Consider the following 20,885-nt stretch of genomic DNA (forward strand, 5'->3'; position numbering starts at 1 on the left):
AGGGCCCGGTAGAGAGTTACTGCCGTTTTCCTCTCTCCCTCTGGTCCCCGTTAATCTCATTTGCTGGTGTCCCTATTAAGCTACAAGGGAGGCCCTTGAGGTGCCAGCTTGTTAATCAGGCAGGGAGTCAGGGGACATGTTGCCCCCTCCAAGGCCAGAGGAAGACTCAAATTCACTCCATGGCCCAGCACACTACCCTCTTCCTCAACCGGGGGGCCTGCATCCATTCCTGTCCCCCTCCTGAGCCCTCCTGCCTTCATTCCTCCCCTTGCTCCCCCATCCCGCCCCTTTCTAGTATATCCGATTAGCTGGCTGGGTTGTGAACCGCTGCGGGTGGGAGCTAGCTCCAGGCATCTTCACTGAGTCCTGGGGAGCCGGCCCAGGTCGTGAGGGAAGATGGGACAGGCTTCAGCTTGCCCTTCCTGGGTCTGATGGCCAGCACTTCGAGTCGAAGGGTCTGACTTCGGTCCTCTCTCAGGCATGCAAGGGTGCTAGAGAGCCAGTTGGTTGTGGGGTAGAGGCCAGAGTGGGGTAGAAGATGGGGGCACAGCAGGCAGAGGGGGAGCCTAGAACCTGGGGCAAGGAAGTTGGGGATGGGGTGTAGAGAATGGGAGTACAGGGTCAGGGGCCACAGCTCTGGAAGGATGGAGGAGGTGGAAGAAGAAGGCTGGCAAAGGGATGAAGGAAGACACGGGTGCCAAAAGAGAGGGATGCTGGGTAGAAGGCCAAGGCTCTGGATGTGAGGAACAGGGCTTGGGGGATGGGGCTGGGCCTTGGGGAGAAAGGAGAGGTGCCGAGGCCCTGGCGGGAGAGGGGGCTGTAGGGAGGGTGGAGAGAGGGGAGCCAATGGGCTGGAGGAGAGGGAGGGGAGGAGCTGGTCAGGCCCCAGGGCCTTCCGCACTGCACTGGCTGGGGGAAGAGGAGGCGGCCGGGGCGGGCGGCCTGGAGCCTGAGGCGCTGGGCCAGCCCAGTGACAGCCTCGTCCCCATCCCCAGAAATACCGCTACCAAGATGAAGACACGCCCCCTCTGGAGCACAGCCCGGCCCACCTCCCCAACCAGGTAAACGCCCCCGAGCTGGTGCACGTGGCGGAGAGGAACTTGTCCCACCTCGAGGCCGTCCACGGGGTCGTGGGCCACGCCCACCTCTCCCCCCTCAAGGTAGGAGACCCTGGCGGCCCCCTCCCCAGTGCGGCCCTCGGAGCCTCGGAGCTGCTGCAACCCAGAAGGGCCGGTAGGGCGACAGCTGTCGGGAAGGGTGGGGGGGAGTGGGGCGGGTTGGGACTGGGGTGGCAGCATCTGGGGCCTGGACTCCCGGGACCTGGAGGAGGGGGCTTTGGGGGGCTTGTTGGAAACACTTTGGTCCCACAGAGAAGCAGGTCAGGCAAGTGGGAGTGGGTGCGGAGCCTGATGCCAGCCTCTGTGTGCGTGCGTGTGGGTCTGCGTGCTGCTGCGTGCGCGTGTTGAGGTGTGTGCAAACCCCGGGAGGCCCCCAGCGCCCAGGGCCCTCCTCATTCCTCCACACCCCAGCCTCCGCCTGCTTCCGTTCTGTGTCCAGAGCCCCGGTCCCTGCCAGCTGCCCTCATTTGCTCCAGTCCCGTCCCCTCCTCCTCCACCTCCGCCTGCCTCTGGGCCTGGCTCTGCCCGTCCCTCAGTCTCCAGCACTTTCCATCTGTCTGGCCGGAGACTTCAGGTCGTTGTGGGGCCTTTTTGCCAGTCTCCGACCCCAGCCCCTGCTCCTCTCCTGCGCCCTCCCCCTCGCGCTTCCTCCCGCTGGCTGGCTGGCTGGTGCTTGATGTCGTCTCTCTCTTCCTCCCACGCATCTCCTTCCCCCTCGCGCTGATCCCCAGCTCAGGCCTCTGCGGCCCCATCCGTCCTCCGCCTGGGCAGCCAGCTCCCCCCTTTCAGTTTCACCCGTCCCCGTCCATCTCTGTCGTCTGTCCTCCTCTGGGGCTCCCTGCCACCCTGTCTTCTATCCTTCCCCTGCTGCCGCCACCTGTTCCGCTTCCCTCCTGTGCGCCCCTGCTGTCCCTGCTCCAGCTCCGGAGGCCCCTGTTTCGGAGGCTTTTGGTTTCCCAGCCCACTTTCCATCTTCTTTCGCCTCAGGCTCCTCTTCTGGGGACCCAGGATGGGGAGGCTTGGAGAGGACCAGGCAAGCTGTGAGGTTGAGGGGCGGGGGGAGGGAGCGGGGGGGGGGTGGTGGTGGTACCCCAGGAAGGGGGAGGTTGCTGTCATTTCACCAAGAACTGGGAGGATGCGAGGCAGGGAGGCCCCGCAGCAGCCTCCAGGGCTTGAAGTGGCAAGAGAGGAGTTGGGAGCGGAAGGGGACAGGTAGAGACAAGACTGTGGACCCAGGGCATTGGACCGGGCTGGTTGAGAGGAAGGGGAGTGAGGCCCTGGATGGCGATGGTGCAAAGTATTTGTGTGCAACTCTGTGACAACAAGGAGTGAAGGAAGGTTCTAGAAGCCTTTGCAAGATGGGGCCATTGCATCCCGTGGGAGGAGGACGACAGAGGAGGGCGGTTTGAGGGGTGGTATTACCATGCTAGGGAGTGCTGGAAGCAGTGTCACTGTGGGACTCACAGGGCAAGGCCTCAGTGGGGGGCAGGAGTGGGGCCTCAGTGGGGGGCAGTGCGGCAGGGATGGGGAGTGCGTCCAGGAGCGAAGGGCTGATTTGGTGATAGAATCTCGGGGGTTTGAGGATCGGGTCACAGAAAGAGGAGGGCCTCTCTGAGGGAGGCAGGAGATTGACAAGGGATGGCGCTAGGGGCTGAGGTCCTGGCAGGGAAACAGATGGAGAATGATGGAGGATGGAGGCTGGGGTTGGAAGGGTGGGGACCGGATCTAGATAGAGGGTGTAGGATGCGTAGATAGGATGAATGTAGTCGTGGATGAAGGATGGGTGTGGGGGAGGTTTTAGGAAAAGGATGCGGACTGGGGGTGGGGTATGCCATGGAGGGTGACCCTGTGGCTGAGATTTCAGTAGTCCATGGCTATTGGCTGGGTCAAGGATGGCGTTAATAGATTCGTGGGTGTGAAATCCACCACAGAGCCCGAACATGGCCGGTAGTTTCTAGAATTGAGAACTAAGAAGAGGAGGGAGCTCTTTGGAGGGCGAGAGCGGGAATTAGACTCGGGAATCCTGGTACTTGGTCGGCTCCAGATATCTGTTAGAGGAGAAAACAGGTTGGAGACCCCGGAAGGAGGCTCTTGGCCGCCTCCCCCCATTGCCATGGAGACGTGGCTTTGGTTGCCTTGGCAATTGGGGAAGCCCCTAGGATCGGCCTAAACCTGGCCCCGCCCTAGAGTCTAGAGACCCAGCGCAACTGACGACTGACGTCAGGACCTGGGCACGCCTCTCTTTAACCCTTTTCTTAATGAAGTGGGGGGAGGGAGTAGATGTGCTGGCTAGCACCCGCATGCCTTTCACCACTACCCGCCCCTGATGTCCTTTGCTCTGTCTAGCATGAGGGGCTTCAGGGAGAGAGAAGGCAGGTTATTTGGGATGCGCATCCTCCGGGAACCTCCTAGCCAAGCTCCCTCACCCTTACGGCCTGACTAGGGGGGGCGGGGTCCGGGGCAGAAAGGGCGGGGCTAGCGGAGCCCTGCATTGCTGGGAGTCTGGCCAGCCCTAGGCCACGCCCCATTCCCCCCTGTTGTCCTGACGACAGGGCCTCCAGGAGGTGGGTCTCCCTAGGTCTTGGCTGGTCTTGGATACCGTTGCTAGGCAACACGGTCCCTGGAGGAAGGGCTGGATTGGTGGATGGGAGGGAGGGAAGGAGGGGCCTGCAGCTGGGGAAATCCCGGATTCCCGGGGTGCAAGGCTTAGGGCAGTGTGTGCGAAGGTGAGGGACTAATCTGGAGAGCATTATAAAGATGTCTGGGTAAATGTTAGGGGATTGGGACAGGAAGGAGAAACAGGACCTGGTGGACATGAGCCCTGGGATGTACGTGTGTAGCACATAAGGCATGTAACACCCTGTGGTGTTACATCCGGTGAGAGGCTCCCTCCCCCCTTCCTGCCCCCCCCCACTCTTTACCATCTGCTGCTCCCCTCTCCGTCTGGCTGTCTCTCCCTTCTTGCTTCTCATACACCTCCTTCCACTTGCAGGGGCCTGGGCTGGGCAGAGTTAGATTCGTGTGTGTGTGTGTGTGTGTGTGTGTGTGTGTGTGTGTGTGTGTAAAATGTGGACTGAGCCTAAGGTTGGCAGGTGGGCTTGGCTAGGCAGCTGAAAGGGGAGCTAGGTTAGGGGGACCCACCCTTGGTTACAGGCTCCCACTGGAGTCAAGGCTCAGGCAGGTTTTTTTGTCTGCTGTTTCCCCTCACAGGCCAATTCTCCCCCTGTGATTGTCAACACAGACACCCTAGAAGCCCCAGGATATGTGAGTTGTTTAGAGTTTGGGGCTGGGGCCATTGGAGAAGGAGGGCGGGAGGACCTGAGTCACTTCATGGGGAGGGAGGGGCGGGTTCTCAGGCTGGAGTATTTGTCTCACTGTTTTTGTGTTTCTGACCGTGCTGGAGTTGCAGGTGAACGGGACCGAGGGGGAGATGGAATACGAGGAAATCACATTGGAAAGGGTGAGCCAGCCCCTCCGTCTCAGGGCCCCTCGCCTCCCTGTGTTTCTCTTTGCGCCCGTGATGAAGTCCTTTAACCATGTCCCTCTGAGCTCTGCCTACGACCCTCCAACCCATTCCCCCTCTCCACTCGCTTTGCCAGAATTGGACAGGGAGGGGAGCTGACCCTTTTGCCCTCCCTCTTCCAGGGTAACTCAGGTCTGGGCTTCAGCATCGCCGGCGGCACTGACAACCCACACATCGGTGACGACCCATCCATTTTCATCACCAAGATCATTCCTGGAGGGGCCGCGGCCCAGGATGGCCGCCTCAGGTGGGGAGGGGAGAGAGGGGTTAGGATGCTGGTACCCTCAAAAGTGAGGGCCAGGGCAGCAGGAAGCTCCTGGCTCAGGCCCACCTTGCTGCTCCCAGGGTCAACGACAGCATCCTGTTTGTAAATGAAGTGGACGTGCGGGAGGTGACCCACTCAGCGGCAGTGGAGGCCCTCAAAGAGGCAGGTTCCATCGTGCGCCTCTACGTCATGCGCCGGAAGCCCCCGGCTGAGAAGGTCATGGAGATCAAGCTCATCAAAGGGCCTAAAGGTAGTAACTCATTTTGTCCCCCTCTGTCGCGACTGCCTACCCCCCCTGCCAGGCCTGCTTTCCAGGTCTCCACCTCTGCCTCTCCTTGCATCCAGGTCTTGGCTTCAGCATCGCAGGGGGCGTAGGGAACCAGCACATCCCCGGAGATAATAGCATCTATGTGACGAAGATCATCGAGGGGGGTGCTGCCCACAAGGACGGGAGGTTACAGATCGGAGACAAGATCCTGGCGGTGAGAACCTCCATCACTTTTCTAGCCCAGACCTGGGTCTCACCCCCAGGCCCTGGGCAGGCCCAGGATCCTTTCCATCTCACCTCCATGCGTCGGCCTCTTTGGCCATTTCTGGTTCTGTCTGAGCTCTGCTTCCCTTGAACCCAGGTCAACAGTGTGGGGCTAGAAGACGTCATGCATGAGGATGCTGTGGCAGCCCTGAAGAACACGTATGATGTTGTCTACTTAAAGGTGGCCAAGCCCAGCAATGCCTACCTGAGTGACAGCTATGCTCCCCCAGACATCACAACCTGTGAGAGCCCTCCAAACCCCGTAGCTCCCCATGACCCGCTCTAGTTACTCCCATGATATGCAATCCTGTGCTATCCCCGTGGCCGTTTCTCTGCAGATTATCCCCATGAAGTGGCCACAGCCTCTGATACTTGTTGTGGTTGGAGAAAAGATGGAAAATGAGTCACCGTGGAAGCATTAGGAAAGATCAGCGACTCCCCCCAGGGCACAAGGCTGACTTAGCTTCATGGCTAATTTGATCAAATCCTCAAGAAATAGATTCTTGTGCTCTCTCAGAATATAGGAAAAGGAAAATGGTTTCACATCTCATTTTATAAGGCCAGTTCAAATGGACACAAATATAAAAGAAAGTGAAGACCAAGTTTGCTTCTTGAGTAGAGTAGCATAGTAGGGACCCAACATGGCACCATATTAAGAGAATAACATTGTCATGAAGACTTGTTTCAGAAAACTCAAGGTGGTGTAATATTAGGAAATCACATAATATGATTCATTTTATTAAAAATTAAGTGAGAAACTATAAGATCATCTCAAATGGATATGAAAAAGTTGGTTGGTGAAAACTCAACATTTAGGTGTTTTTGTGTGTGTGGTACTGGGGATGGAACCCAGGGGCATTCTAACTTTGAGCTATACCTCCAGCCCTATTTTTTATTCCTTATTTTGAAACAGGGTCTCAGTTGTAGAGGGCCTCACTAAATACCTGAGGCTGGCCACAAACCTCTGATCCTCCTGTCTCAGCCTCCCAAGAACTGGGATTACAAGTGTGCGCCACCACGACTGTTTTTTTTTTTTTTTTTTTTTGTGGTACTGGAGATTGAACCCAGGGCCATTCTACCTCTGAGCAGTACCCCAGCCCTTTTTATTTTTTGTTTTAAAACAGATGTCACTAAGTTGCTGAGGGATCTTGCTAGGTTTCTGAGTCTGGTCTTGAATCTGCAGTCCTCCTGTCTCAGGCTCCCAGGTACTGGGATTATAGGTGTGCACCACAGCTAGCATATATTTTTTGTTTGTTTGTTTGTTTGGTGGTACTAGGGATTGAATTTAAGGGCATTCTACCTCTCAGCTAAACCTCCAGCCCTATTTTACTTTTTTTTATTTTGAACAGGGTCTTACTAGGTTGATGAGAATCTCACTACTTGTTAAAGCTGTCCTGCAATCTATGATCCTCTTGTCTCAGCCTCCCAAGTACTTAGATTACATCTGGCTAGCATCTACTTTTTTTTTTTTGGTGGTACTGGGGGTGGAACCTAGAGGCTTTCTACCTCCGGGCTATACTCCCAGACCTTTTTTTTTAAAAATATTTTATTTGGAAACAGGGTCTCACTAAGTTGCTGAAAGCCTCACTAAGTAGCTGAGGCTGGCTTCGAACCCATGCCATCCTCCTGTCTCAGCCTCCCAAGTGCAGGGATTATAAGCGTGCGCCACCACACCTGGCTAGCATCAACTTTTGAATGAAAAAAATTTTTTTTTTTTATAACTATGGATTGAACCCAGGGGCATTCTATCTTCAAGCTACACCCCCCAGTCCTGTTTTCTATTCTTTTTTTTTTTCTTTTTTTTTTACGGGTCTGGGGATGGAACCCAGGGGCATTCGATCTCCGAGCTACTCCCCCACCCCCCGCCTATTTTTTATTCTTTATTTTGAAACAAGGTCTCACTAAGTTGCAGAGGGCTTCACTAAGAAGATGAGGTTGTCCACGAACCATACTCCTCCTGTCTCAGCCTCCCAAATGCTGGGATTACAAGCATGCACCACCACGCCTGGCTTTTTTTATTCTTTATTTTGAAACAGGGTCTCACTATGTTGGGGAGGGCCTCACTAAGTAGCTGAGACTACCGCGATCTGGTCTCAGCCTCCCGAATGCTGGAATTACAAGCATGTGCCACCACACCTGGCCTATTTTTTATTCTTTATTCTGAAACAGGGTCTGAGTTGCAAAGAGCCTAAGTAGCTGAGGCTGGCCGCAAACTACGATCCTCCTGTCTCAGCCTCCCAAGTACTGGGATTACAAGCATGTGCCACCAACTCCTGGTTTGAATGAAAATTTTTAATAAACTAGAAGCAGAGGAGTTTTCCTTAAGACATGAGGAGTAGTTATAATCCTAGCAGTGTGTCCATTAATTTAGGAACTAGGCCAGCATGCCTATTAGTCACTGCCGTTATTCTTCATTGCTTTAGGCTAGAGCTTCATCCATCCATCCATCCATCCATCTCTTCCCTCCTTCTTTCCAATTGGGATTGAGCCTAGGGATGTTCTACCACTGAGCTATGCCCCGGCCCTTTTTATGTTTATTTACTTATTTATTTTTGTGGTACTGGAGATTGAACCCAGGGGTTTTGTACCTCTGGGCTACACCTCTAGCCCTATTCTATTTTTATTCTTTTGCTAAGGTGCTAAGGGTTTTGCAAATTGCCGAGGCTGACCTTGAACCTGCTGACCTTGAACCTGCGATCCTCCTGTCTCAGCCTCCCAAGTACTAGGATTATAGGTGTGTGCCACTGTAGCCAGCCTTTCTTATTATTGGTACTATTTATTTATTTTTGTGGTGCTTGGGAGTGAACCCAGGGGAATTCTACCTTTGAGCTACATTCCCACCCCTCCTTTTTAAAAAAATTTTGGAAACAGGGTCTCATTAAGTTTCTGGGAACCTCACCAAGTCACTGAGACGCGCTTTGAACCTGTGATCCTCCTGTCTCAGCCTCCCAAGTGCTAGGATTATGGACAGGTGCTACCATACTCAGCTTTGTTGGTACTGTTGACATTTTTGACCCAATAACTTTTTGTTTGGGGAATTTCCTTGAGTGTGTGTGTGTGTGTGTGTGTGTGTGTGTGTGTGTGTAATATTAGGGATAGAACCCCAGACCTCATGCATGCTCGGCAAATCCTCTATCAAGAATCTTTTTACAAGCCAGGAGTGGTGATTCACATTTGTAATCCTAGTACTTAGAAGACTGAGACAGGAGGATCGCAGGTTTGCAGCCAGCCTCAGCTACTTAGTGAGGCCCTCTGCAACTTAGTGAGACCCTGTTTTAAAATAAAGAATAAAATAGGAAGCCGGGCTTGTTGGTACATGCTTGTAATCCCAATACTTGGGAGGCAGAGACAAGAGATTGCTGGTTCGTGCCAGCCTCCGCTACTTAGTGAGGCTCTCCACAACTTAGTGAGACCCTGTTTTAAAATAAAGAATATAAAACAGAGCTGGGAGTGTAGCTTAGAGTCAGAATGCCCCTGGATTCAATCCTTAATATGACAAAAAAAAATCTTTTTACTCATTAGAAAATTTGGGGAGGCTTACTAGGGCTTGATTTTAGGGACATTCTACCTCTGAGCTACACCCCAGCCTAGTCTTTTTTATTATTTATTTATTTATTTATTTATTTATTTATTTATTTATTTTTGTGGTACCGGGGATGGAACCCAGGGACATTCTACCTCGGAGCTACACCCCCAGCCCTATTTTTTATTCTTTATTTTGAAACCGGGTCTCACTGAGTTGCAGAGGGCCTCACTAAGTAGCTGAGGCTGTCCGCAAACCGTGATCCTCCGGTCTCAGCCTCCTGAATGCTGGGATTACAAGCGTGCGCCACCACACCCGGCTTTTATTTTTTATTTTGAAACAAGGCCTTACTAAGTTGCTAGGTTCTCACTAAGTTGCTGAGCCAGCCTCAAACCTTCTTCTTCCTGTTTCAGCCTCCCAAATACTGGGCTTGCATGTCTATGCCACCACACCTGTCTTTCATTACATCATTTTATGCTATAGTTTCTGATGACTTGTGTCTTTTTATGTGTCTTTTTATTTCTTTCATCCATCCATCCATCCATCCATCCATCCATCCATCCATCCATCTCTTCCCTCCTTCTTTCCAATTGGGATTGAGCCTAGGGATGTTCTACCGCTGAGCTATGCCCCGGCCCTTTTTATGTTTTAATAAGTGTCTTTTTATTTCTTTCTTTCTGAAGAAAGGGGTATTCTAACTCGGAGCTACACCCCTAGCCCTTTAATTTTTTTTTTTTGTTTGTTTGTCTTTTGTAACAGGTCTCACTAGGTTGCTGAGCGTCCATGTTGCTCAGGCCTGAAGGAGCCTGTGATCCTTCTGTCTCATCCTCCCACTGGGGTTACAAGTGTGTACCACCACGCCCAGCTTGTTTCTCTTTTTTCAAATGTGACATCAATTTATTTTTCCTCTCTTGCTCTAAAGCAGTAATTTTCAATCAGGGTAATTTTGCTGGAGCAATTTTGTCATAACATTTTTCATTGTTCTGACTGGAGGGGGGGAAAGTGGGGGGAGGAATACTGTTGTCATCTGATAGAACTATAAACTTGACAAGAAATGGAAGAGTTATATGAAGAAATGGTGAAACTTTACTGAAGGACATAAATCAGTGGTTTTGGGTGGAAAATCTTAGTAAGTGAAAGATCTCAACCCTTTCCAAATTAATCTGTACATTTTATGCAATTCTAATCAGAATTTTAATGTTGTTTTCCCCTTTGGGAACCTTAGCAGGTTGATTCTAAAGTTCAGCTGGAAAAATATGTGTGGGAGAATAGCTAAGACATTTTGAAAAAGAATAATGAGATATGGCTGCCCCTACCAAATATGAAATCATACTTAAAACCATTAAAATCACATGGAACAATTTATAAATACCATAACCTACCGAAAGGAACCTGGGCTCTTTGGAGAAAGGGCTGACTGCAAATCTTGGGCAAGAAACATATAAGATGGCCTTTTTTTTTTCTTTCTTTTTTTGTGGGTCTGGAGATGGAACCCAGGGCATTTGACCTCCGAGCTACACCCCCTGCTCTATTTTTGATTCTTTATTTTGAAACAGGGTCTCACTGAGTTACGGAGGGCCTCACTAAGTAGCTGAGGCTGTCCGTGAACCTGCGATCCTCCTGTCTCAGCCTCCTGAATAAGATGAGCTTTAATATCTTCATACTAAAATTAAGCAAGGCAGGTATCCAAGACTACTAAGGTCACTTCAAAAACACAGTAGCCACATTGAAAAGGCTCCTACTTATTCAGTCAAAACTCATTGAATCTGTGAAATCCATGAGATCATAATAATAATCAAATAATTGGGAGCCGGGCGCAGTTGCCCAGGCAAACGCATAGAATCCTAGTACTTGGGATGCTAGACATTAGGCTCTCAGGTTTGAGGACAGCCTTGGCAATTTAGGGAGACCCCGTTTCAAAATAAAAATTAAAAAGAGCTTTCCAGGCGTGGTGGCTCATGCTTATAATCCCAGCGCTTGGGAGGCTGAGACAGGAGGATCCCACAGTTTCGAAGCCAGCCTCAGATACTTAGTGAGGCACTCAGCAACTTAGTGAGACCCTGTTTTCAAATAAAATATAAAAATAGGTCTGGGAGTATAGACCAGAGGTAGAAAAGCCCCTGGGTTCTACCCCCAGTACCACAAAAAGAAAGAACAAAAGAAAAGAAAAGAAAAGAAAAGAAAGAAAGAAAGAAAGAAGAAAATAGGCTGGGGGTGTAACTCAGAGGTAGACTGTCTACTGCCAAAAAAAAAAAACAAAAACAAAAACAAAAAACAAAGAAAAAAAACCCATTTTTTTTTTAGGGGGTGAATCCAGGCATGGTGGTACGTTTTTATAGTCCTAGATACCTGAAAGGCTGAGGCAGGAGGACTGGATTTTTGAGCCCAGGAGTTCAAAGCCAGCCTGAGCAACATAGTGAGACCTTGTTTTGAGAATAAAAGCAAAAGCTGGGTGTGGTGGTGCACGTTTGTAATCCCAGTACTTGGGAGGCTGAGACAGGAGGATCACAGGTTCGAGGACAGCTTCAGCCACTTAAAGAGGCCCGCCATAACTTAGCGAGAACTATTTTATTTTATATTAAAAAAAATAGGGCTGAGGGTGTAGCTCAGTGGTAGAATGCCCTTGGGTTTAATTTCCAGTATCACACACACACAAAATATGATCAAATGAGTTTTGGGCCGGGGTGTAGCTCATTGGTAGAACACTTGCTGAGCATGGACAACACCCTGAGTTCAATCTCTAGCACTGAAAAAACAAATTGGCCCCTTGGCGGATGCTAGGGGGCCATTCACTCTGAAAACTGGTAACGAAAGGAGAAAGTCAAGTATCCTTTCTTTCTTTCTGGTGCAAACTGCACCTCAGAGTAACCAAAAAGTTCCAATGAGACAATTCTAGGCAGATTTTTCTACTGATGTTCTTCCCTTCCAACAACACAAAGATACATAGAATATCAACATTTTGCTGTCCTGAGTGAATAGCAGAACCAGCCAGTGACCCCTGTAGCCGGGAAGCCCTAAGAGCGTGATGGGTACTTCATAAAGGGTAGACAAGGCTGGGGACACGTGACAGACGACCGCATTGCATCACGACACCGTAGGAAGGACCCAGAGCCACCTGTGCGGTCACACATGGCATTGGGGTCTGATGGAGCCTCTAGACCCAGTTTATAGGAGCTACAGGGGCCGAGGTCCAGGTTAAACAAGACCAGGATGAGTGCAGGAATTTCCCTGTTAGAATTGTCCTCATACAATGTGCGAAAATCTTAGATAAAATGACCTAGATTTTTAGCAAATGAATGGCCAAGAGGGAAAGAAAAGAGAAAAAGAGTCTTGACAAACACAGCAACCAAAAGAAAAACCCAAAGCATGGCATTAATATTGGCATTTGACTTCTCCATCCCTGACATTCCGAGGACATATAACCTCCAAATCCTTTATCCCCTAGAGGAAGCAACCTTTGATGTCACCTATAAATTCCCAACCCCTGATGCTGCAGGATCTGATGTTCCCTTTACCACCCTGCCCGCGTATCTCAGCAGAATAGCTTCCTTTGTGCCTAAGTCTGGCGCTCTGGGTCCCTCTGGAGAGAGTGGCGGGTGGGTGCTGCCCCTTCCTGGTATTTCCATCTCATCTTTCCTCCTGTGTCTTTCCTCAGCGTATTCCCAGCACCTGGATAACGAGATCAGTCACAGCAGCTACCTGGGCACTGACTACCCCACAGCCATGACCCCCACTTCCCCTCGGCGCTACTCCCCGGTGGCCAAGGACCTGCTGGGGGAGGAAGACATTCCCCGAGAGCCCAGGCGAATTGTGATCCACCGGGGCTCCACGGGCCTGGGCTTCAACATTGTGGGTGGCGAGGACGGTGAAGGCATCTTCATCTCCTTCATCCTGGCCGGGGGCCCTGCAGACCTCAGTGGGGAGCTGCGGAAGGGGGACCAGATCCTGTCGGTGAGGGAAGGCCTGTCCCTGCCCCCCCCCCCATCCTCCCAGGGCAGAGCCAGAGCTCTTGGCTGGGTGGGCTGAGCCTGGTTCTGCTCCATTTGGACCTGGGAAGTGCTGCCTCCGCGTCCCCAGCTACTCAGCCTCTCCTCCCCTCTCTAGGTCAACGGTGTTGACCTCCGCAATGCCAGTCACGAGCAGGCTGCCATTGCCCTGAAGAACGCAGGTCAGACGGTCACGATCATTGCTCAGTATAAACCAGAAGGTAAGCCGGGCGTGGTGGCGCACGCTTGTAATCCCCGCGCTTGGGAGGCAGAGACAGGAGGATCGCGCAGGTTCGAAGCCAGCCGCGCGCGCTGGCTTAGGAGACCCTGTTTCCAAATAAAAATGTAAAAATAGGTCTGGGAGTGTAGCCTGGAGGTAGAAGGGCTTCCAGGAACCCCAGTACCACCTAAATAAATAAATAAATAAATAAATAAACCAGAAGGTACCAGGCCTGAGGCTCCCTGTCTGCGGGCTCTGATGGTCCTCACAACTGTCTCCTCAGTCGATGGTGGTTTCGGCAGGGTGGAAGGGAGGTGGCAGTAGGATAGGGCACAGTTCAAGGACTTTATCTCTTCACAGAGTACAGTCGATTCGAGGCCAAGATCCACGATCTTCGGGAACAGCTCATGAATAGCAGCCTGGGCTCAGGGACCGCCTCCCTGCGGAGCAACCCCAAAAGGGGTTTCTACATCAGGTCAGAGGCTTCTTGCGCGGGACTGCTCAGGCTCCTGTAGAGTCTTCTTTCCTCTCTGCCTTCCCTGTTTCTTAGCCAGCTCTTGCCCTGAGCCCTCCTGCTTCCCTGCCCAGGCCTGCGGCGCAGCAGGTCTTGGGCTCCGCAGCACAGTTTAACCTTCTGAAATTCACCATCTGGACTGGAAAATAGCCTCTGCCCCAACTTCTATCCCAGTTGTCTTCTATCTCCTGCTCACCATGGCCCTTCCCCAAGGACTCCCAGACTGCCTCACAGTAGGGTAACTAAAAGACCAGTGCAGAGCCTGTAAGATTTCCTTATTTTTATTTATATATCATGTAATTTTTATTTTTGCGATACTGGGTATAGAATCCAGCAGCATTCTACCTTCAAGCTACACCCCAGCCCTATTGTGTGTGTGTGTGTGTGTGTGTGTGTGTGTGTGTGTGTGTGTATGTGTGTGTGTGTATGTGGTACTGGGGATGGAACCCAGGGACATTCTACCTCCGAGCTATACCCCCAGCCCTATTTTTTATTCTTTATTTTGAAACAGGGTCTCACTGAGTTGCAAAGGGTTTCACTAAGTAGACGAGGCTGTCTGTGAACTGCGATCAAGCATGCGCCACCATGCCCGGCTTCAGCCCTATTTATATTTATTTATTTATTTATTTATTTATTTATTTATTTAGCGGTACTGGGGAGGGAACCCAGGATCGTTCTATCTCCGAGCCATACCTCCAGCCTTATTTTTTATTCTATTTATTTATTTATTTATAATTAAATAAATAAATTTATTTATTTTGGCTGGGATATTTTGGATGTTGCCTTTGGATGTATTTTGGTTACTTTGGTTTATTGGTGGTACTGGGGGTGGAACCCAGAGGCTTTCTACCTCCAGGCTATACTCCCAGACCTATTTTATATTTTATTTGGAAACAGGGTCTCACCAAGTTGCCGAGAGCCTCACTCAGTAGCTGAGGCTGGCTTCGAACCTGTGCGATCCTCCTGTCTCATCCTCCCAAGTACTGGGATTACAAGCGTGCGCCACCACGCCCAGCTTATTCCTTATTGTGAAACAGGGTCTCACTGAGTTGCGGAGGCCCTCACTAAGAGCTGAGGCTGTCCACGAACCGCGATCCTTCTGTCTCAGCCTCCCAAATGCTGGGATTACAAGCGTGTGCCACCACGCCCAGCCTTTATTTATTTATTTTTGAGATGGGGTCAGGCTGGTCTCTAGCTGCTGGGCTCAAGTGGTCCTCTTGCCTCAGCCTTCTGAGTAGCTGGGACCATAAACAAACGTCACTGGGATATTTTGGATGTTGCCTTTGGATGTATTTTGGTTACTTTGGATGCAGCATCTGTGTGGGCACTCTGGGGAGACGGACCCCAGGTCGCTTAGGCCTGTCTCCTGCCTCTTCACCAGCATTTGCTTCCTCCTTAGGGATCTTCTCCCTCTCTCTCTCTCTCTCTTTTTTTTTTTTTTTTGTAGTACTGGGGATGGAATCCAGGGGCATTCTACCTCTGAGCTACACCCCATCCCTATTTTTTATTCTTTATTTTGAAACAGAGTCTCACTGAGTTGCAGAGGGCCTCGCTAAGTAGCTGAGGCTGTCTGCGAACCGCGATCCTCCTGTCTCAGCCCTCCCAAGTGCTGGGATTACAAGCGTGCGCCACCACGCCCGGCTCGCTCCTCTCCCTCTTGACTCTGCCCTCCCCCGGTGTGGGCAGTGTGGCTCTGTTTCTGCTGCGCCCTTGTTTGTTGTTTATTCTCATTCTCTCTCTCTCTCTCTCTCTCTCTCTCTCTCTCTCTCTCTCTCTCTCTCTTCCATCCCTCCCTCTTGTCCTTCACGGTCTGGCCTTGGCTTCTGCCATTCCACTCTGCAGATGTCTCTCAGTGCTGTCAGCCCTGGCCTCTTCTCAGAGGCCCAGATCTGTGTGTGTGTGTGTGTGTGTGTGTGTGTGTGTGTGTGTGTGTTACTGGGGATTGAACCCAGAGGCATTCTACTTCGAGCTACACCCCCAGCCCGATTGTATTTCTTATTTGGAAACAGGGTCTTGCTAGGTTGCCGAGAGTCTCACTACTTGCTGAGGCTGTCCTCGAACCTGCGCTCCTCCTTTCTCCCAAGTACAAGGATTACAAGCGTGTGTCATCACGCTCAGCTTCCAGACCTGCATTTCTGGCCATTTGTATTTTTTTTTTTTATACTAAAGATTAAACCCAGGGGTTCTACCTCTGAGCTATACCCCCGTCCACGTTTTATTTATTTATTTTTATTTTGAAAAAAAGGTCTTGCAAAATTGCTGACAGTTTCTCTAAATCGCTGAGGCTGGTCTCAAACCTGCGATCCTTCTGTCTCAGCCTCCCAAGTACTGGGATTATAGGTGTGTACAGTGCCTGGCTTTGCCATTTGTTTTCTAGTCCTCTCTACCGGGATGTCCCACGGATACATCACCCTCAACACAGGCAAGACCGTCCTTTTCTTCTGGGTGCTTATGTTCTTTCTCGCTAAACAGGACCACTGTCCACCCAGACACCGGGCTCGTACCTGTCTTCACTGGGCTGTCCCTCCCTGCTGGGCTGCAGCAGGTTCTGTAGGGTTCAGACTCCCAGACGATGCCACATGACCCTGGAGCCTCTTCCCTCCTCCCCAGCCCTGTTGCTTCTCTCTGTATCTCCGTTTTCTCTTGTCCTGACCCCGGGGTTGTGCCTCGTTGAGAAGCGTGTGATGCTGGCAAGGGTAGCCAAAGGCAGGTCTGTGGCATGCGTGTGTATCTGCTCTCTGGAGTTACTACTCCCTTCTGGGAAATCGCACACACCACGCACTTTGTGTCGGGTACGAGTTACGGCAGAGCTTTGATCCCCGCAGTTTTTGGATTCCTGTGCAGATGCCACCAGCAGCCCAGGCTTTGCCGAAAACCCTATTCCAGAACCTCCAGGCTGGTCCTTGGGGTGGCTGGCACATCCATCTTTTCCGGAGTCCTAGCCAGGCCCTGACCCATGGCCACTTGCCCTCCAGGGCCCTGTTTGATTACGACAAGACCAAGGATTGCGGCTTCCTGAGCCAGGCCCTGAGCTTCCGCTTCGGGGACGTGCTGCACGTCATCGACGCCAGCGATGAGGAGTGGTGGCAGGCACGGCGGGTCCACTCCGACAGCGAGACCGATGACATTGGCTTCATCCCCAGCAAACGACGGTGAGCCTCCTGCCACGGGCCCCGCAGTCCCAGTGTCCCCAGGGTGGGCAGCCGAGGGGGGCCCTCCTGGGGGCTGTGGCTCCCATGAGCCTGCGGGGTAGACGACTCACTGAGGAGCACAGGACCCAGGAAGATGGGTTCTCCGCGGGTCTAGAGGGTGGGCACTTTCCACCCCTGTCCCTCCATGTGCCCCACAGGGTTGAGCGACGAGAGTGGTCGAGGTTAAAGGCCAAGGTAGGTGGAAGAGGGGTGAGCTTGGTGGCAGCATGGGGGTGTCAGGGAGCCGGATCCTAATCAACCACATGGCCTGCTTTCTCTCCCCAGGATTGGGGCTCCAGCTCTGGATCACAGGGTAGGTGGGGCGGTAGGGGAAGCTGCCCTCGATCTCCTCCAGATGGCGATTCGGGGCTCTGGGTCCCCGGCCTGGGAGCCCCCTGCAGATGCCCTGTCTCCTGCCAGGTCGAGAAGACTCAGTTCTGAGCTACGAGACGGTGACGCAGATGGAAGGTGAGCCCCGGGCCCTGCCCCCGCCCCCGCGCCCCCACCTTCCCCGTCTAAGCTGGCCCGCTCTCCCCAGTGCACTACGCCCGCCCCATCATCGTCCTTGGGCCCACCAAGGACCGAGCCAACGACGACCTTCTCTCCGAGTTCCCCGACAAGTTTGGATCCTGCGTTCCTCGTGAGTGCTGGGGCCTTGCATTGAGGTGGAGGTGGAGGTGGGAGCGGGGGGTGAGGAGCCCCACTTGCGAGGGCCACGGGCAGAGCTGCCTGTAGGCATTGGAGTATGTGGTACAGGGTTCCTGGGGGTTTCTCAGCACCCCCTTATGTTCCGCAGTAGCTAAGCCGGGCTGGGGGAGGTGGAACTCCTCAGCCTGGGTCTCCCCAGCGGCCCCCTACCAAGGATCAGCTGGGCTCTCCGGGGGATAAGTGACATAGGCAGCTTTTACGTTAGAGGGATGGTGGTTAGATCTTTGGGGGGTGGGGTGACTTCCTGGCAGATACGACACGGCCCAAGCGAGAGTATGAGATAGATGGCCGGGATTACCACTTTGTGTCGTCCCGGGAGAAAATGGAGAAGGACATCCAGGCGCACAAGTTCATCGAGGCTGGCCAGTACAACAGCCATCTCTACGGGACCAGCGTCCAGTCCGTGCGAGAGGTGGCAGAGCAGGTAGGACCCGGCGGGCCCCCGGCCCTCTTCCTCCGCCCCCCCACCCCATTGCCCCTCCAGCTCTCTCTAACTCTCTCTCTCTCTGTCTCTTTCCCTGCTGGGTCTGCGCTCCGCTCCTCCACCTCCTTCTCCTCTGGGCAACTCTGTCTGGCTGCCTGCTCTTTTGCGCCCTGCTCCCCGCTTCCTGACCCCGCGCTCCCTGCTGCCATATGTCCCTCTCCTCTGCGTGCCCTCTCGCCCCACTTCTCCGTCTCCCTGCGGCCTTGTCTGGGCCTCCCACAACTTGGTCCCTCGCTTCCTCCGGACTTCCCTCTGGCCCTCTCCCCACCCCTCCTTTTTCCTGGGGTCCCCACTCCCCTCTCCCATCCCTCCGCTGACTCTCTTCCCCAACACTCCCACCCTGCCTGCCCTCCCTCCACGGCCCCCCTCTCCATCTGCCTCCCATCTGTCCCTCCTTTCTCCTCCCATCTGTCTGTCCTCTGTCCGTCCTCCCCTCCCTCCTCCCTCTATCCTATTTCCTTGGCTGTCTCTCCCTACCTGTGCCGCCCTCCCCCGGCCCCTGCTCTGCCTCCGTCTTTTGGGTCCCCCCACCTGCTTGTTCTTCACTGTGTCCACCATTCTGTCCCTTCCCTGCCATACTGTGCTTGGCTCTCCATCTTCCCTTTCCTTTTTCTCTCTGTCTTTCGCTCTGTCTGTCCACACTTCCTTCCTGCCCTGACTCTCTGCCCCTACCTGTGCTTTGACATCCATGTCACCTCCCCTTTGGCCAACCTCCTGTTCCCCACCCTTCTGTGTCCTGTGCCCCTTCCTGGCACCTCTGTCTGCCCCCCCCCCCCGCCACCTGCTGGTCCCCCTCCGCCTGCCCTGCCCGCCCCAGGGGAAGCACTGCATCCTCGATGTCTCAGCCAATGCCGTGCGGCGGCTGCAGGCGGCCCACCTGCACCCTATCGCCATCTTCATCCGCCCCCGCTCCCTGGAGAATGTGCTGTGAGTATGGTCCCGGGGGCCACCCTTCTGCTCCCCACACCTGTGGTCCTGGGCCTCTCGAGGCCTGCGAGCCCTGGATGGCAACCCTGGCGGCTTTCAGGGGGGTCTGCACGGGGAGCTGGAGCCAGAGGGTGCGAGCAGCCTGGGCCTTTCCTCCCTCGCACCTTGGGTGAGGTGTGACTGCATCTCCCAGAGCTGTGGTCAGGGCTGGGGGCAGGCGGGAGTCAAGAGTCCCTTCAGTGGGGCTGGAGGCTCAGGAGAGGTCCCAGGAGTACTGCGCCTGGCTTCCGTAGGTTGTGGGTGGGGGCTATTCTGTGGGCCCAAGGATACCAGGACTCGTGGTTTCCACAGTTGGATATAGCAGTTGCAACTTACCATCCCTGGATGGAGGAGGTAAAAGGCAGGGCTGGGCCCCCGCTCAGGTCTGCCATCTCTTCACAGAGAGATTAACAAGCGGATCACAGAGGAGCAAGCCCGCAAAGCCTTTGACAGAGCCACCAAGCTGGAGCAGGAGTTCACCGAGTGCTTCTCAGGTGAGGCGGCGGCGATCCATGGCCACACGCTGCCGGCTGGCTGAGGTGGGCGCAGGGCTTGGGATCTGAGGAAGCTGCCCTTCCCTGGGTGGCCCCGTCCTGGCCAGGCATCCTCTGGTCCTCGGCCTCACTCCCTGCTCCACCTTCTCCCAGCCATCGTGGAGGGTGACAGCTTTGAGGAGATCTACCACAAGGTGAAGCGTGTCATTGAGGACCTCTCAGGCCCCTACATCTGGGTCCCAGCCCGAGAGAGACTCTGATTCCTGCCCTGGCTTGGCCTGGACTCGCCCTGCCTCCATCACCCGGGCCTTGGTCTGGACTGAATCGCCCAAGCCCTTCGCGCCCCAGCCTCCCTCCCGCCCCTCTTATTTATTTCCTTTCTATCTGGATCCAGCCCATCGGAGGGGGGGACACTCCTGTGCATGTATCCCTACACCCCAGAACTGGGCTCCTAAACCCTAGGAACCTGGGGCCTGGGTGGGAGCCGGGCTCCTGGTTCCGAGCCCTCGCTCCAGCTCCCTTAGGATCCCTCCCTTGCCGCCCCCAATGCACACACGGACCCACCGGGGGCCGCCCGCCCTCCCCCATTTTCTCCACACACATTCCAGAAGTCCTGGCCCCTCTCAAGGAGCAGCCGCTGTAGGGATGCAGGGCCACAGGCCTCCACGCTCTCCTGAGGCAGGGTCTTGGGTCACCCCTGCCCCCATCGTAACTCCCCATGTCCCTTGATTTCTCATTTATTTTTTCCATTTTTTTTTCCTTCTCAAAGGTGGTTTTTTGGGGGAGAAGCAGCAGGGCTCCACTGTGGGCCCTCTGCCTTCCACGAGCCCCCACCTTTTTTCTTTGCCGGTTTGCATGAGTGGAAGGTCTAACTGTGGCTTTTTTTTTTTCCCGGGATTTTTTTTTCTTTTTTTCTTTTTTGGGGAAAGGGGAGGGATGGGTCTAGGGAGTGGGGAAGAGGGGAGGGAGGGTGGGGGGCAGGGTCGGGTGTCCGGGAGCCAGGGGAAGACTGGAAATGCTGCCGCCTTCTGCAATTTATTTATTTTTTCTTTTGAGAGAGTGAAAGGAAGAGACAGATACTTGAAACTGAGCGTGTGGCCTGCTTATTTGGGTTGTGGGTGGAGGGAGACAGGGTGGGGCCTCAGGGATGGGTGGTCTGATAAATTCAGGCCCTCCTTCACCCCAACCCAGAGAGAACAGGCCTGCCTGAGAAGGGGCCTTGGAAGGGATTGGCAAATCAGGGAAAGAGTTGGCAGAGAGTGGGTCTGGGAGCGCTGGGGCTTTGACCTAAGTCCCTAACAGACCCTGAAGAGGAGGTCTACAAACTTGGTCCAGGCCCTCCCCTCCCCTGGGCTCCCTCT

General features: G+C 53.5%; 1 protein-coding gene across 5 annotated transcripts in view; it reads left to right on the forward strand.

Moving 5' to 3' along the window:
* Nucleotides 1-19,784, forward strand: part of DLG4 (discs large MAGUK scaffold protein 4) — a gene marked incomplete at both ends in the record, with an annotated part of 28,721 nt that extends 8,937 nt beyond the window's left edge. For 3 of the 5 annotated variants that reach the window (XM_080713089.1, XM_080713091.1, XM_080713090.1), the window contains 19 exons: nucleotides 996-1,061; nucleotides 4,329-4,382; nucleotides 4,528-4,578; nucleotides 4,764-4,888; nucleotides 4,987-5,156; nucleotides 5,252-5,388; nucleotides 5,536-5,680; nucleotides 12,617-12,912; nucleotides 13,066-13,168; nucleotides 13,528-13,642; nucleotides 16,657-16,833; nucleotides 17,031-17,067; nucleotides 17,158-17,185; nucleotides 17,293-17,340; nucleotides 17,411-17,512; nucleotides 17,832-18,004; nucleotides 18,882-18,991; nucleotides 19,433-19,524; nucleotides 19,678-19,784. In XM_080713089.1, coding sequence (XP_080569215.1) covers nucleotides 996-1,061; nucleotides 4,329-4,382; nucleotides 4,528-4,578; nucleotides 4,764-4,888; nucleotides 4,987-5,156; nucleotides 5,252-5,388; nucleotides 5,536-5,680; nucleotides 12,617-12,912; nucleotides 13,066-13,168; nucleotides 13,528-13,642; nucleotides 16,657-16,833; nucleotides 17,031-17,067; nucleotides 17,158-17,185; nucleotides 17,293-17,340; nucleotides 17,411-17,512; nucleotides 17,832-18,004; nucleotides 18,882-18,991; nucleotides 19,433-19,524; nucleotides 19,678-19,784 — 2,136 coding nt within the window. Of the gene's footprint in view, nucleotides 1-995; nucleotides 1,161-4,328; nucleotides 4,383-4,527; nucleotides 4,579-4,763; nucleotides 4,889-4,986; nucleotides 5,157-5,251; nucleotides 5,389-5,535; nucleotides 5,681-12,616; nucleotides 12,913-13,065; nucleotides 13,169-13,527; nucleotides 13,643-16,656; nucleotides 16,834-17,030; nucleotides 17,068-17,157; nucleotides 17,186-17,292; nucleotides 17,341-17,410; nucleotides 17,513-17,831; nucleotides 18,005-18,881; nucleotides 18,992-19,432; nucleotides 19,525-19,677 lie in introns of all 5 variants that reach the window. The other 2 variants (XM_080713087.1, XM_080713088.1) reach the window with 1 other exon arrangement.
* Nucleotides 19,785-20,885: the final 1,101 nt, after the last annotated feature.

The sequence above is a fragment of the Muscardinus avellanarius genome, assembly GCF_963383645.1.
Source record: "Muscardinus avellanarius genome assembly, chromosome: 16".
NCBI lineage: Eukaryota > Metazoa > Chordata > Mammalia > Rodentia > Gliridae > Muscardinus > Muscardinus avellanarius.